At 38.5% G+C, this 15,819-nt stretch overlaps 1 protein-coding gene across 1 annotated transcript in view; it reads right to left on the reverse strand.

The window, feature by feature from the left end:
• Positions 1-1,703: 1,703 nt before the first annotated feature.
• Positions 1,704-15,819, reverse strand: part of mark1 (MAP/microtubule affinity-regulating kinase 1) — a 113,366-nt gene continuing 99,250 nt past the window's right edge. The window contains exons 15-19 of the mRNA XM_055162451.1: positions 15,644-15,732; positions 14,718-14,858; positions 13,534-13,785; positions 10,139-10,183; positions 1,704-5,470 (exon numbers count right to left, since the gene is read on the reverse strand). Coding sequence (XP_055018426.1) covers positions 5,122-5,470; positions 10,139-10,183; positions 13,534-13,785; positions 14,718-14,858; positions 15,644-15,732 — 876 coding nt within the window. The 3' untranslated portion in view covers positions 1,704-5,121. The remainder of the gene's footprint in view (positions 5,471-10,138; positions 10,184-13,533; positions 13,786-14,717; positions 14,859-15,643; positions 15,733-15,819) is intronic.

Below are 15,819 nucleotides of genomic sequence, written 5' to 3' on the forward strand. Positions count from 1 at the left end.
TTCCAAAGTCTGCAGTGCCGTGGCCCTCTCCTATTGAGGGGTGTCCCAATAATTATTTACACTACATTTAACAGAAAAGGCCATATTTTTTCCTTAGAAATACTAAAGCAGTAGCCTGATTCATCAGCTGGTTTTACTTCGTAGAACCCATCTGACCACGCAGTGTTAGAATTCATTTGTTCGATGGTAGGCGGGTACTTTTTTTTTTCATTTAGCCAGTCTCTGCTATTTGGTAGTCACGTATGTAATGCGCCAGTAACGGGGCTAACTGGTATATTAATGCTTTTCCCAAATCCCGTAGGAAGAAGGACAATAATGTCTTTCCCCTTGATAAAATTCACCAAACAATCTCTTTATTCTGGCTTTAAATCCTCGATCTTGGGAATCATTGCCAACACAGAATATATGTCTCTTTGTTGATTGGCTGAAGCCCGAACTTGCACTTCCGGGGTTTTTGCAAACCGTCTGATGTATTTGATGCATGGTCTATTAAAATGATTGGATGACCTGACCTAGTTGCTGGAGAGAAATGAAATTGAGCAGAGGCACTAAGTGGCGCCAGCCTGACTACTAAAGCAGGGGTGTCAAATTCAAATTCACAGAGGGACGAAATTAAAAACTGGGACTAAGTCGTGGGCCAAACTAAATATTTACTGAAACATTTCAACATCAGTCTGCTTTCTTTTCTTTTGAGATATGTAATGTTAAACTTTAACTCATTAAAATAAATGTTTAATAATAGTTTTGCTTAAACACTGAATCCAGAACAAGCATAATATAAAATAATAACATTTTAAATAAATAATGTCTCTATCTGTAGCTAGCGAGCCAGCTCTAATACATATTTGATGTGATCTCATAGGCCAAATATAATTATATCGCAGGCCGAATTTGGCCCCTGGGCCTAAGTTAGACATGTCTGTACTAAAGCAATATAATTATACTAGTGCATGTAGGTTTAATACTAAGATAAAGTAGTATAGTAAACAAATATTTCTTTTATGTTAGCTGTGGGGACATTTGGGGGCCCCTCTGCAATGCCCCTGGTCCCACTTTAGGAACCACTGCTGTGTAATATGCATCTACATGTTTGATATCAAAATGAATCAAAAGAAACAGTAAAACAGATTACCAGTGTGTCATTTGAAAGATGTAAGAGTAGAAGTTATCATGAGTCATCTGACCTTACAGCTCCCCCTTCAGGCAGAACATGGAAGTCCTGTTGGATTCTATTTGTGGTTCTGTGGCCTATCAAGGAAACACATTGTTTATTTATATGTTGTAATTCGATTTGAACTACAAATGTCAAGATTATACAGTCCAGTGAGAATAATGAAGATTTAAGTCAATCTTAAAACCACAGAATGTAACTTTGTAGCCCAAAAATAGACTAAAATAAAACCTACTTTTGTTTGTTTATTTCATTTTGTTTTGGATGTGTTCATTGCACTGAAAGAAGGGCTTGCATCTACACAGACCTGTTTGTTATTTAGCCTGGAGGAGAGCCTCTTTTTGTTTGTTTCCATGAAATGTTTCTTTGGCTATAATCTTCCATGGAGAATGTTCCAAAGTATGGCTTTAACTTTGTTTCCATGGAATCATACAGATGTGCCTCCTCCAGAGAGTTACATGCTGTACCTATCTAAGAACACCATCAGTGGTAACATAAGAAAACCTGTAATGTGAAAAAGAGCTCCAATAAATACAAACAAATAAAATCCTTTTATTTTCTCCGACAAAGTGCACGCCTCAGTTCTACAAAGCAGCACGTTACAATGTCATGGAATAAATACAAGAAAACTGTCTGAAATTATAGAATGAACACGAGTGAGGATACACCAGTACCTGCACAGTCACGCTGCATGGGCCAGGGCCAAACCAGTCTGTTTACAAGGACTCCAGCCAAACCTCCCCAACCACTCCACTCACTCATCTGATAACAGAAAGGGCCTGCACTGGATTTTAATGTATTCTTGTCAAATAAACGCTCTTCACATCACGTGCATTGTGTCGTAAAAGGTGCTAAATAAGGTAAAAAATGAACTAAAATATAATCTATTCATTTTACATAGCATTTTCTTGTTTAATAACGAATACAGAAGCTACTGGCAGGTTTTTTGTCCAATCAGAAACATTGTTGCTAAGAATCATGAGAAACAAACTGCTTGAAACAATCTCAGACACGTGATTCTCTGTCATGGTGCATTTTCAAGAGTCAGATCCTTTAAAAATCAGACTTTGTAAAAAAAAAAAAAAAAAAAAAAGGACTAAAGGAGTGTAACATCACCCAAAGCATTCAGCTCCAGTCAAATGAAGCTCACTGAGGCTTGTAATTATAGAAGTGAATTTGGAGCCAGTTCCCTACTAGGAATAGGAATTTATTTACAGGCAAAATAGTGAAATAACATCAGATTCATGTAGAACGGGTTAACACAAACTTTTTAAAACCAAAATGACGAGGCTCACAGCAGCAGTTACAAAAAGAGGGGTGATCTTTTTTCAATGTAAAGTCAATTAAAAACAGATGATGGAGCCAGAAGCGCCTCCATGCTGTGGATAGTATCTTAGCTATGTCCAATTATATGTACAGTCTATGGTACTTTCCAGGACCGTTCACAGAAATTTGGGGAACCCGGGCAAGACACATCACACGAGCCCTCTGCTAATATAAATGAATAGGAACAGGGTCCAATTCGAAGCCCCTGGGGCCCGGGACTACTGACCCTTTTGTCCTCGTCTCATCTACTGCCCTGGTACTAACCCACCAAACCAAGTCATAATTAGAAAAACATTCAAAACTTGTCATATGTTCTTTAAATGTTTTTTTTATTTTTTATTAGGGGGTCCTTATACAGCAGACTGGATTGGCCCATTTTCTCTGTGTCATTGAGGATTTAATTAAACATAAGAGAAAACATGGTCGCGTCCTCACGTCCGTGCGCTTCACCTGGAAAACTTGTGCAATTCCAGTGGGCCCAGCGCCGAGAAGAACAACATAAAGTGACCGCTCAACCCATCCCACTGATCAGTCTATACGGTGCAATGTAGTGTTTTTCTCTATAGGCAAACAAAGTCAACGAAAAGGCTTCATCTTTCACAAAATAACTTAGTGCTCTTTAAATAAAATTGAAAACACTATTTCCATGTGGTGGCTCTTTAAAAAAAAAAAAAAAAAAAAAAAATTTTAAAACTCACAGACCAAAAAGGATAAGAGACATCAACAATATTAGGAAAAAAACATTAACAAATATTGACAATGATTTCTGTACATAACGCAAACCAATATACAATTACAGTACCTGCAGATGTTAATGCATACAGTACACTTCTCTTTTTACATAGTTTTAGTATGGGGGCTCCAGCCTGATCTATATACTTACCACAGACTGTGAAAAAAGCGGCTAATTTAGTACTTTTAATGGTTACTCAGCGAGAGGAGAGATAGAGAGAGCGCTTTTCGAAAAAAAAACAAAATGTCCGTCTGAAATCCTTATTGCGGAATGGGCCGTGGTTGGAGTTGCATACTGCATGTGTAGATGAGGAGGAGGAAGAGGAGGGGGCGGTTGAAGGGGGGCGGTTGTTGTGTGGTTGGCGGTGGAGGAAGAAGAAGAAGAGGAGGAGGAGGAGGGGGGAGTGGTTGGGTCCTCTCACACAGAGTTACCGTCTTCTTTACAGTACATTCGTGGCCGGTATTGCACGAGCTGAAGTCTGCGTGTGCGTGGAGGAGCTTCAGTGCTGAGATGAGCTCGCCGGGCGTTTTATTTGGCACGTCTGCGGCGGTGGTTTTTCAGTGTGTGGGTTACGTGGTCAAATTGTATGGGAGCTTTGCGATAATATATTATGACGCAAAATTATGAGCTTTAAGCCATGTTAGAATATTGTTAAGTCTTCAAAAACATACCTGGACCTGTGTCTTGTTTTTAAGTGATCCTTTATTTTTAGTCTGTCTACATCACCAAAGCTCAAAATACTCTCTTCCACCTTGTCGTGTCATGTGGTAATATATAGGAAGTGCTTTTAAAGCCATACACTTTCACTAGAATCATTTAAGATCTGTAATTTCCAATCTCTACTAAACTAATGATAAAAGGTAGCTGGTAACTTGATAATTAATAGCCTGATTCATCAGCCAGTTTCACTTCGTAGAAATCGTCTGACCTCGCAGTGTTAGAATTTGTTCGCTCAGCGGTTGTCAGGTACTTTTTATCATTTAACCAATCGCTGCTATTTGGTTGTCATGTATGTAATGCACCGCTAATGGGGCTAACTGGTATATTAAGCTTTACCCAAATCCCGTAGAAAGAAGGACAATAACATCTTTCCCCTTGATAAAATTCACCAAACATTCTCTTTATTCTGGCTTTAAATCCTCGATCTCAGGAATTGTTGACAACACAGAATGTATGGCTCTTCGCTGATTGGCTCTTCCGGGGTTTTTGCAAAACGTCTATTTCGATTCCTGACCTAGTCACTGGAGAGAAATGAAATTGAGTGGAGGCACTAGGTGGCGCCAGCCTGGCTAGATAACTACTGCTTTAAAGTTAAAAAAGGTAGTTAACAGCCACCTTTTACCTTTAGTTCAGTAACAATGGTCAATTCCAGGTCTGAAATTATTCAAATTATTCTAGTGAACGTGTATGCCATTAAAAAAATGGTAAAACACTTCCTGTATTACAACATGACATCACAAGATGTTTTCTGTTTGAGAGAAGAACTCAGCCTAAATAAGCAGGGTTTGTGTGTTAAACATGTGTGAATGAAACAAAACTCCTGGTATGTTTTTGATGAGGAAACAACATTATTACATGGATCAGAAAATAATGTAAATGGGGCCTTTAATATATCAATTTGGATGGATTTAAGCAACCACTTACTTTCAAATTTCTTGGGACAAAAGCAAAGAAATGTTCTATGTTTATCTATGTATGTCATGTCTATCCTCCTACTTCCTTTTGAAACCGCCAGCAGACCCTCCCACCTCACAAAGCACCCGGCGAGCACTACTTCTTTTCTTTCTCCTTGTTACGCTAAATCCAGTGACGTAGAGCTAGTCCCCCGCGCGCACCTGCCATCACCTGCCGCCATCACCTGCCGCCACCCCGCGCCCGCCGCCTCAGCCCGTCACAGCTTGAGCTCGTTGGCGATCTTACAGGCGATGTTCTTGAAGGCGATGGACGTGCCCGATATCCGCTTGAACCTGACCCCGTTGAGAGAGAGCCGCGGGAGCTTGCAGACCTCCATCTCCCACTGCACCAGGTTGTCTTGGCGCGCGTCGCCGTGGACACAGAAGAGCAGGAAGCGTTCGCGTTGCTCGTAGTCACAGCTGTTGGCGTCCAGGACCTTGCGGATCTCCCTCATCATGTCGGCGGGCTCCATGGACGAGGTGGTCTTCATGCTCCAGGTGAAGCGCAGAGAGCGGGGTTTGGAGTCACGCCCGCCGCCCTCCTCTTTGGTGTCGCCAGACGCACTCCTGAGGGTGAGAGAAGAGGAGAGGGTCAGAGGAGAGCCTGATACAGATTTCTTTCAGATGAAGTGCAGGGGTCAATACTACACTATAACGAGGAGGCATTAGATATAACTCTACTTTCAGAGCCAATATAGACCCTTTAAAAGTTTGTTTATTTTTGTTTGTTTATTTTGGAAAATACAGAGCTCTGGAGTTGATTATTTGTACATTGAGTTTTGTTTGTTTTAATTAATATTTTGTCTCTTATATGTACAGTGAGTGGAGTTGTCAATGCAAACTTTTTGCTCATGCGTTTGGTACCTTTGTTTCAGTTCGGACCCTTCCTGTCATGACCCATGTAGTCGTGGTTTATGTTTTGTTTCTGTTTTGTAATGCTGCAAATGAATAAAAAAAAAAAAAAAAAAAAAAGTTTGTTTATTTTTTTAATTACTTCTAAACTTCTAACACATAACCTTACTATGTTACCTTTTATCGCTTGGAAAATGCCATAATTGCCAAAAACAATATATAAACATATTTTAAAAGTTTCAGTCTTGTTTTTAGTCTCCCCTCTCTTTGCTAAATTGTGTGACTCCTCTTTTAGAATGCAATCACATAAATATGAGGGAACCAAAATAGTTTTTCATTTTAGCTACACATATACAGCATTTTACTACAAATTTGAGAGTAGAATTTTGTATTTGTATTGTATAAACTGACATTTCTATTACTGAAATTCTAAATTGTAGCTATCTTTTTATTTTTTTTATAAAGACTTAAAGGCATTCGTGCTTAGCGATGATGTCAGTGCATGCTTAATTTGACTCTCAGATGAAGTGCAGGGCCAGTATGACATTATAATGAGCATGTGATGATTATGACTCCCAGGTTCAATAGAGATTAGGTCATAAGCACTGAACTATATTATGAATCATTACTGGTCTGACCAAAGACACTTCACCTCCTGTTTATTCTGTTCATATGACGCACTGCACTTGTACACACTAGTTTTGTAGCCTTACAGCTTTACCCTCCTGTTATTTTATGTCTCTTGTTAAGTCTATTTAGAGTTATTTTCCTTGATTTTGATTGTGTGTTTGCTATTCTCCTGCTGTTGTTGAGCTGTTTCTTTTAACACTGCAATTTCCCCAGTGTGAGACAAATAAAGGCTCTCGCTCGATAATAGTTTGACTGTACAAAAGGACTGAATGCATTTCTGCTTTTACTCTACAAACAATTTTCACACATTCAAATTAAGGGTGCACTATGTAACTCTTTTGGTAGAGAGTGGAAAAGGGAGTGTGACGTCAGCCATAGTGCTCATGAGGTTAAAAGTGAAGTGTGAATTTAGAGCTGAGTTCTATATAAGGAACAAGAATTCAATTATGGACAAAATAGCAAAATAAAAACACCAGGATCATGTAGAGTGGGTTAATACGCCACCTAGTGCCTCAGCTCAATTTCATTTCTCTCCAGGAATTCTCTCAGGAATCAAAATACACTAGACAGTTCGTAAAACCCTCGGAAGTGTGAGTTCGGGCACCAGCCAATCAGAGAAGAGCCATATATTCTATGTTGTCTATGATTCCCAAGATCGAGGATTTAAAGCCAGAACAAAGACAATGTTTGGTGAATTTTATCAAGGGGAAAGACATTATTGCCCTTCTTCCTACGGGATTTGGAAAAAGCTTAATAAACCATTTAGCTCTGTTAGCGGCGCATTACATACATGACAACCAAATAGCAGCGATTGGTTAAATGAAAAAAGTACCTGCCTAACATCAAGCAAATGAATTCTAACACTGCAAGGTCAGACAAACCATCTACCGTCTACAAAGTGAAACCAGCTGATGAATCAGGCTATAATACGCCCATTTTAAGACCAAAATGACGAGGCTCTCTGCAGCAGTCACAAAGAGAGGGGCACAATTTCTCAATATGAAGTGAATTGGAGCCAGAGCCGATGAACTAGGCTTGTTTCCATGGAGATGTTACAGCTTTCCTTGAAATATTCCACAGTATGGTATAAAACTTGTCTTTCCCCATGGAGACACAGCAGGAGAGGTGCCTGATATTAAAAGTGCACCTTTAATATTACCATAATAAATCTAGACTTGAAAATAACAATTAATTTAGTTTAAAATTAGGAACAAACCTTGATAAGTCTTTAAATTTAAGCTCCTGTTTTTGCCGTATGAGTCTATAAAACTGTGGATATCACTAAAACTCATTTCTAATTAGAAGGTCAGACTGTTGAATTAACCTTTTTATTATCATACTATTTCATGGGCCCTTAAAAGCAGCATAAAGTCCCCCTGATGTCCTATATCTGTCTAATGCTTTTTTCCGGTCGCTGCCATCAAGTGTGTGTGTTTGAATACCGCAAACTTTTACTACTAGAGAAAAATGTTCAACTGGGCTTAATTACCGTTGGCAGAGAATTAGACTCTAGTCAGTTTCTGTTTCATGTGGATAGGCCGAGCAATTGCAGTTAATAGCCTTAAACCACCGTGAAACATCTGCATTTCATTACTTACATGGGAAATTTTACCATCCTCATGTAGCCTGCGTGTACATCCATTTTAAATTAGGGACCACTTATCAATTTAAAGGGCCCCTATGACGCTGTTTTGTGATCTATGTTATAATGTTGTTTCCTCATCAAAAATAATACTAGGAGTTGTGTTTTGTTTACTTCATACATGTTTAATAACCTGCATATTTAGGCTGAGTTCTCTCAAAACAAAAACACTCTGTTCCACTTTGTGATGTCATGTGGTAATACAGGAAGTGCTCCACTGTGTTTTTAAACTCCATACATACTTCACTAGAATAATTTGGATAATTTCAGACCTGGAATAGCTAATCTCTACTGAAAAAAGGTAAAAGGTTGCTGGTAATTAACTTGAAAACTATCACTTCATGACATAAGGTGTAACAGAGCATTTTGAGCTTCAGAAATGTACAGACTAATAATAAAGTCTTACTCAAACATGTGTGAATGAAACAAAACACAACTCCAACTCCAGAGTCAATTTTGTGTAATATAGGGCCTTTAAAAATAATACATAATGTAAAAGTCCTACAAAAACAATGACTTAGACATTTGGTTTAACCTGATTGAATCCAGATGTGCCATTCTCCTGTATATTGGCCTTTACAGAGTACTTTTACCATGGTCCAGTGCAGTACTTTGGGTGATTATTTGAGCCACCTGACAGGAAGTACACACATAAGAAGTTTTATTACTGCAGCAGGCTGTACTGTTTACATTAGTCACAGAAACGTGGCTGCCTTGTACTTAAACCAGCACTGACACATCATTACAAGAACTGTTAGAGGTGGAGAAGTATTTGGCACGTACTTCATTTTGTAACTGCTTGTGGTATTGTAGTGTTTTAAAATGAGAAGACCTTTCAACGGGCCCAATCTCTGTACAAGATGTAAAAGGTAAAATAGAACCCTGAAGGACATTTTAGTGGAGGACAGAAGTATTTCTCTAATTTCAAATAATACAAATTGTAGTAACAGTACAGGTAACAAAATCTAAGCCTGTTTATAGCTGTCAAAAGTAGTTAAATATGAGTTATATATTCTATACCATCTTTAAAGATTATGTCAGTACTCATAGAGACAATACTGCTTTGCCTGAAATTTTCCACTATATCGCATTAAGCGTACCTGTCTTGCATTTATTCAGTCACACGTGTTTTATAGCTGAAAAACTCATGCTTTCTTACTGTGAATGTTCCAAAGCATGGCACTAAACTTTATTGCATTTAATCGAGTACATGTGTTCTGATTACATGACCCCCTGGCCCCCCACCACCATCACCATAAAAGTTATATAGAGCACCTTGAAATGTTCAAAAAGTCAGATTTTAATCATTATCTTCTCAGTAGTATTTTTGAGCCTGGTTTAGGCTTTGCATTTCAGACACAGTTTGACCAATAAAACAAGACTTACACTCTAAAAAAACTGCATACTATAAAAATAAAATATTAAATTATTCCAGAAATATTGTGACTGCAGTAATCAATGTAGTAATCACATATATAATGTGTATCTTATCTGGTATCATAGCTATATATAGCTACATACATTGTTTCCTAGTACTTTTTTTCTGCATAAATTTGTATTTGTATAATTATGCCTTATTTGTCACCAGTCTCTTCTTATTTTTTATTTTGAATTTATTATTAACAATTATATTTTTGCTCTTTGTTATTATATTATATTGTGATGTATGAGCTACTGTGTCCAAATTATTTCCCTTGTAGATAAAATAAAGTTTAGTCTAAGTCTTGGAAATACATTTTGGTTCACATACATAGAGATGCGTAATAGTTTTGAGAGCAAGAAGTTCTTTAGTCGACTTTAGCCCTACTTGGTCCTTACCTGACCAGCCAGACCCACACACTTTGACAAAATTTTACACAGATGGATCTGGAGTCATATCTGGAGTCATATCCTGTTTTCCAGATTTCAGCCACCATACTGTTACTTATCCCAAGTAAAAGAAGTAATATATTTTGTTCTAAATGTAACGAGAATTGTCAAGAGGAGATGTCAAGTTTGGACAGAGATTTTTCAAGCTCTGTGGTCCAATTTCAGTCCTTTCTGGATTCGAACAAAAGGGACTGGGTAATCAGGCAAACTTGGTCAAGTGGTAGCTATGTTCGATACCTCACCTTGGGGTGTCTGTCCTGGCACTGGCCTCTCCTTCACTAGGCACCCTGAAATGAACAGAAATACAATGTTAACTCGAGCTGTAATATAAGCTCCGCCCACTCATCCACCCTCACCCACCCTCCACCCCACCACCATCACTGGACAAAAAAGAGGGGAGCTGTGGGGGCTTCATGCCAGGAAAGAACCCACACGTCTGGGACCAACACACACCGGGTGACCTTTTTTTGGCCTGCATCCTTGCTTTTAAAGTGTTGCCTTTCCTTAATCTCCACTACTGTTGTCATGATACTAAAAATTTAAACTCAATTTCAATACATGCACCACGAATTTCGGACTTCCGGTCATCACGCAATGCATACTGGGAAGGATTTTCCAAAAAAATTAGCATCAAACCGCCATGTTTGATTTCCCAGTGGGATACGTCTATTGTCAAAGCCAATCTTTTCTAGTCTTTTGAACCATATCGCTTTTGTTTCTGGTTCTGATAATGTCATATTTTAGTTTTGGGATTTGGACATCGTAATTGTGTTGTTGGATGTCCTAACAGTGGAAAAGGGGCTATGGAAGTTTGCAAACTCCATAACTGCAAAAGGGAATCAGATCTGTGGGCCTGCAAACCTTCGTGTTTCCCTTCCCAGTGGAATTGAAAAATAGTGAAAGGCGAAGGCAATGGGCAGTACTGAAACACAAGAAGGAAGAAAAAGGTAACCTTTGGCTGCCTAAGAAATCATCCTGAGTTTGCAATGAACATTTTGTATGTGAAGCGCCATCAAAGCCAAATCCCGTTTGTTAAGCGAGAGGTGCAGAAGACAAACAGGCTGAGCACTTTCTTGTTGGACTGACTTTACAGCAACATCATGTCTTGATCGCTTTGCATTGGAAGGTGTTCCTTGGTGAATAGCTGGTGCCTTTTGCTTTGGTGTTGATTTTTTAAATTTGTAACCAAGGTTGAGCAAGGGACTGGGATTTAGCTCTGATGGCGCTCCACATACAAAAAGTTCGCTGGAAACTCGGGATGATTTCTTAAGCAGTCAAAGGTTTTCTTTTTCTTCCTTCCTGTGTATCAATACTCATCCCATCACCCATTGCCTTCGCCTTTCACTATTTTTCAATTCCGTTGGGAAGGGAGATTTGCAGTCACACAGATCTGATTCCTTTTTGCAGTTATGGAGTTGGCAAACTTCTGAAGCCCATTTCTCGAGCCATTTTCCACTGTTAGGACATCCAACAACTTCACAATTACGATGTCCGAATCCCATAACTAAAATATGACACTATCAGAACCTGAAACAAAAGCGATATGGTTCAAAAGACTTAAAAGGTCGGCTTTGAAAATAGAAGCATCCCACTGGAATGCTCAATTTTTCGGAGGATCCTTCCCAGTATGCACTGCGCAATGACCGGAAGTCCAAAATTTGTGATGAATGTATACTAAGGAATACACTCAATATTTAATACAGATTCTGATACCACAATGAGAATTAAAAATACTATCTTTAGATAATAGAATGTGATTTTCAACATTAAATTGTAGAAATTTCTTTTTTATTCCCATGTGGTCTTATATCTGTGTAATCCCTCAGTGGTCCAGGTATGTTCCATAGTGGTGCATGGTCATATGCACAGTCATACTCTATGTGTTCTTATTCTGATACAGCTCAAGATCATCCAAAGCTATTCAGGAAAGCTTCATTTCTGTCCTGTAAACGTCTTTAGTATTGATACTTGCTCAAATTTATATCATTTTAGTATCGATTAATATGTGATTTTCGATATTTTTGGCAACCCTAGTCTCCGAGATCCTTATCTAATCGTTACGGGGAGAGTAAGGAGAGGGAATGCTAGCAAAAAGTTTAAGTGAAGAGACAAAAAAAAGAAACACTGCAACACAAAGGTGTGAGTTTAGGCAAGGATGTAGTGTACAGGAGGTTAAAGAGGTCAAAGGTCAAAGGTGAGGAGGTTGTGGTGCAGCAAGCGTAGTGTGCTCTCACCTCCGCGCCGACCTGAAAGACATAGCTCTGAGCGGGAGAGAGAGGAGAGACAGCGGTGAGCAGTGAGCGGCTACAGTATCTAAGGGGGCTCTGCTGTTACACTGGCAGCAAGGGACGCTAGATGTAATGTAGTAGCAGGCTAAAAGCAACGTGGAAATAGAGGATTATAAACAGCAAGAAGCATGGTGGAGCAAAAAATATGTGGAAATATTTTTGGAATTCAAATAGTAAGTTCAAATTAAATGGAAAAATATAACTGAATGAAAAATGAATGAATTTGTAACTAGCGCAAAAACAACTAAAGGGCCTATATTTTACTATTTTCTGACCTATGTTTCCTCATCACAAACATACCTGGAGTTGTGTTTTGTTTCATTCACACGTTTAACACACAAAAACCTGCTTATTTAGGCTAGTTCTTCTCTCAAACAGAAAAAAAATCTATTCTATTCCACCTTGTGAATTCATGTGGTAAAACAGGAAGTGCCTCACTGTGTTTTTAAACTTCATACACCTTCACTAGAATTATTTGGTTAATTTCAGCACATGAATTTCCAGTTTCAAATCTGTACTTAAGAAAAGCTAAAAGGTAGCTGTTAACTTGAAAACTACCACTTCATGACATCACACGGTGGAACAGAGCATTTTGAGCTTTGGAGATGTAGAGAGACTAATAATACAAGATTACTCGTGTGTAAATGAAAGAAAAGACAACTCCAAGTATGTCTTTAATGAGATAACAGCAGTATAACATGTCTTATTCTGCATAAAAGCTGTAGTTTAGATTTGTTCAAACATGTTCTGATTCTTGTATTAGTTTGTCAGTTCATACGCCTTATCGCCTTATTCTCCTGCATGTGTTTAAAAAGTGAACTTCAAACAAAATCCTTTAATCAAAACATAAATCACAAATGTAACTGCAAAGCTTGTCAGAAAAATCACAATTACATATATTTTAGGGATGCACCAATCCAACCCTGATATCAGATATTGGCGCCAATACGGAAAAAATTAGCTGGCTTCCAAATATTGGTTCTGCCGATATCCTGTTTGAGTATATAAACTGATATTATTTACTGGCCGTAGTTGGCCAGAAAGTCTCATAGTGTTTGAATTTTTTAATACAAGGTTGTTCTATAATTGAGAGATAAAAACAGCTGCATCACACTTCAGTTTTGTCTTATTTTTTGTTTTAAGGACATAAATGCTGTGTTTAGTCTCTGCACTGGTAGTTAATATCGGATATCGGCAGATACATAAAGCCATAATATCGAAATCGGTATCAGACCTGAAAAAGCTGGATCAGTGCATGCCTCCTATGTTTTCCAAATTGCCCTAATTATAGCCAACCGTTCCCATGTTCTGCTCCCTGTGTTACTGTTGTCCCAACACTGACCCCGTACCTGCGCACAAACTTGGAGGTGATCTTGCTGATGATGCCCGTGGACGTGCCCCTGCGCTGCTGTGCCAGAGCCCCCGTGTCGTGGGACAGGGTAGGCGAGGCGGGCGGCCCGTTGTAGGTGGCGCTGCGTCTGTCTCTGAGCTGGGCGCCGTGGAAGGTGCTGCGGCTGGTGGTGCCCCTAGGGAATCGATTCTTCTCTGGGGTACTGATGCTGTGGGCGGAGGGGGAGGTGGAGGGGCCACGGGGGGACGAACTAAGGAGACACAAGCAAAAAGAACAGGAAGATTTAAAAGTCTTATATTATGGTATTCAGAATTGACTTGTGAAATGTTAGAATGCTGTTTCCTCCTCGAAAACATACCTGGAGTTGTGTTTTGTTTCATTCACGTTTGAGTAATCTTTTATTAGTCTGTCTACATCTGGAAAGCTCAAAATGCCCCATTCCACCATGTAGTGGTAGTTGTGTAGTGATAGTTTTCAAGTTAGCAGCTACCTTTAAGCTTTTGTTCAATAGAGATGGGCAATTACAAAGCTGAAATTATCCAAGTGATTCTAATAAAGATGTATAGAGCTTAAAAATACAGTGGAGCACTTCCTCTATAACCACATGACATCAAAAGATAGAGCAGAGTGTTTTCTGTTTGAGAGAGGAACTCAGCCTAAATATGGTGGATTTGTGTTTTAAACGTATGAATGAAACAAAACACAACTCCAGGTATGTTTTTTTTGATGAGAAAACAACATTATAACATCAGAAAATAGTAATATAAGCCCTTTAAAACCATACTTAGGAACATTCCACATAGAGAGGCATGTTGACATTATACAGAAGAGAGCAGAGTCCTTATCAACACCAGTGACAAGTATCTCGAGAAGCCTGGCTGCCCCCTCTCTCTCCTCTTTTTCTATTTATCCATTCTATTTCTATAGTCTGTTTTCTGGCTGATACTAGTTTTGGTATTGATTGTCATGTAGGTATCAATTTACTGACAACACTAGAGCTCATAGTATATAAAGTATGTGTAGACAAACGCATGTGGATGTATTTACTTATGTTCCTTGTCATGTGCATGTTTTGTTTTTGTCATTATGTCATGTCTTAAAACTTTTAAAAATCAATAAATATCTATGGGAAAAAAATACACTCATCTTTTCCCGGTCATATGGAGTTCTGTTGAGTCTGACCTGGCTTTGAGCTCTGAGTTGTCGTCAATAGGGGGCAGTGTGCTCTTGGAGGGGTGCCCCGATGAGGACATGGACTTGGTGTGACGAGGCCGCGTGGAGCTCAAGGCTGTAGAGGGGGTACTGCCAGAGACTTCAGTCAAACTGCACACGGACATAGAATTGTGTCATTAGTGGTGGAACATAATGAAGTAGAAGTAGTAAAGCGGTATAAATATTAAGTATAAATTTTAGTAGGTACTGTGCTCAAGTATAAATTTTAGGTATCTGTATCTTTTTTACTTTACTACATTCAGTATCTGTACTTTCTACTTTATGACATTTTTAACTGGACTGAAAAGTAAACGTACTTTTTGATTATTGTTTGAGACCTGTTGAAAGGTTTATTTTTAATACATTCATAGTTTGAGCATCATAAATATACAAATAAAAACTGCTAGGAAAATACATTGATTCAGTTGTTTCTATTGAACAAACATGAGCACATATCTTTATCAGAATCAGCATATTTGAAACTTTATTTGATCACAAAATCTGTATCAATTTTTACTCTTTAAGTACATTTTTAAATAGGTACTTTAATACTTTTACTTAAGAAACAGTAAAAGTACCACTTGAGTACTTCTTCCACCACTGTGTCTCATGTAATGTGTTTAGTGCAGTGGTTTTCAATCTGTGGTAGTGCAGCATAGGCTACAAACAGGTCCTTTAACAGTTTAACTATGCTTTAGTCTTGTACTACATTATGGACTTTGGCTTTTACAGTTATTATTATTTACAATTATCTACAACAGAAACAAAGAAACTTTCAACAGTATACAGTATTTGCACAGTAGGTTTGGATAGGTCAGCAACAACAGTTAAGCTATAGTCTCCTGGTGTACTTGTCCCTGAACCCCAGAAGATGTAATGTTTTGAAATGTTCTTACCTGCTGTCTTTGCCATTGGGAATAGCTGAGTATCTATCTGAGGAACGCTCACAAACATAAGTATTTCTACGAGTCATGGATCCGTTGGTCTAGGTAAGAAAGGACAAAAAGGACAAATTATTATTTGTTGAGTAAATGGGTAAGCAATAGTGAATCAAATCCTATATTACACCTGT

The sequence above is a fragment of the Boleophthalmus pectinirostris genome, unplaced genomic scaffold (assembly GCF_026225935.1).
Source record: "Boleophthalmus pectinirostris isolate CB_2022bp ecotype Guang Dong unplaced genomic scaffold, ASM2622593v1 HiC_scaffold_5, whole genome shotgun sequence".
Lineage (NCBI taxonomy): Eukaryota > Metazoa > Chordata > Actinopteri > Gobiiformes > Gobiidae > Boleophthalmus > Boleophthalmus pectinirostris.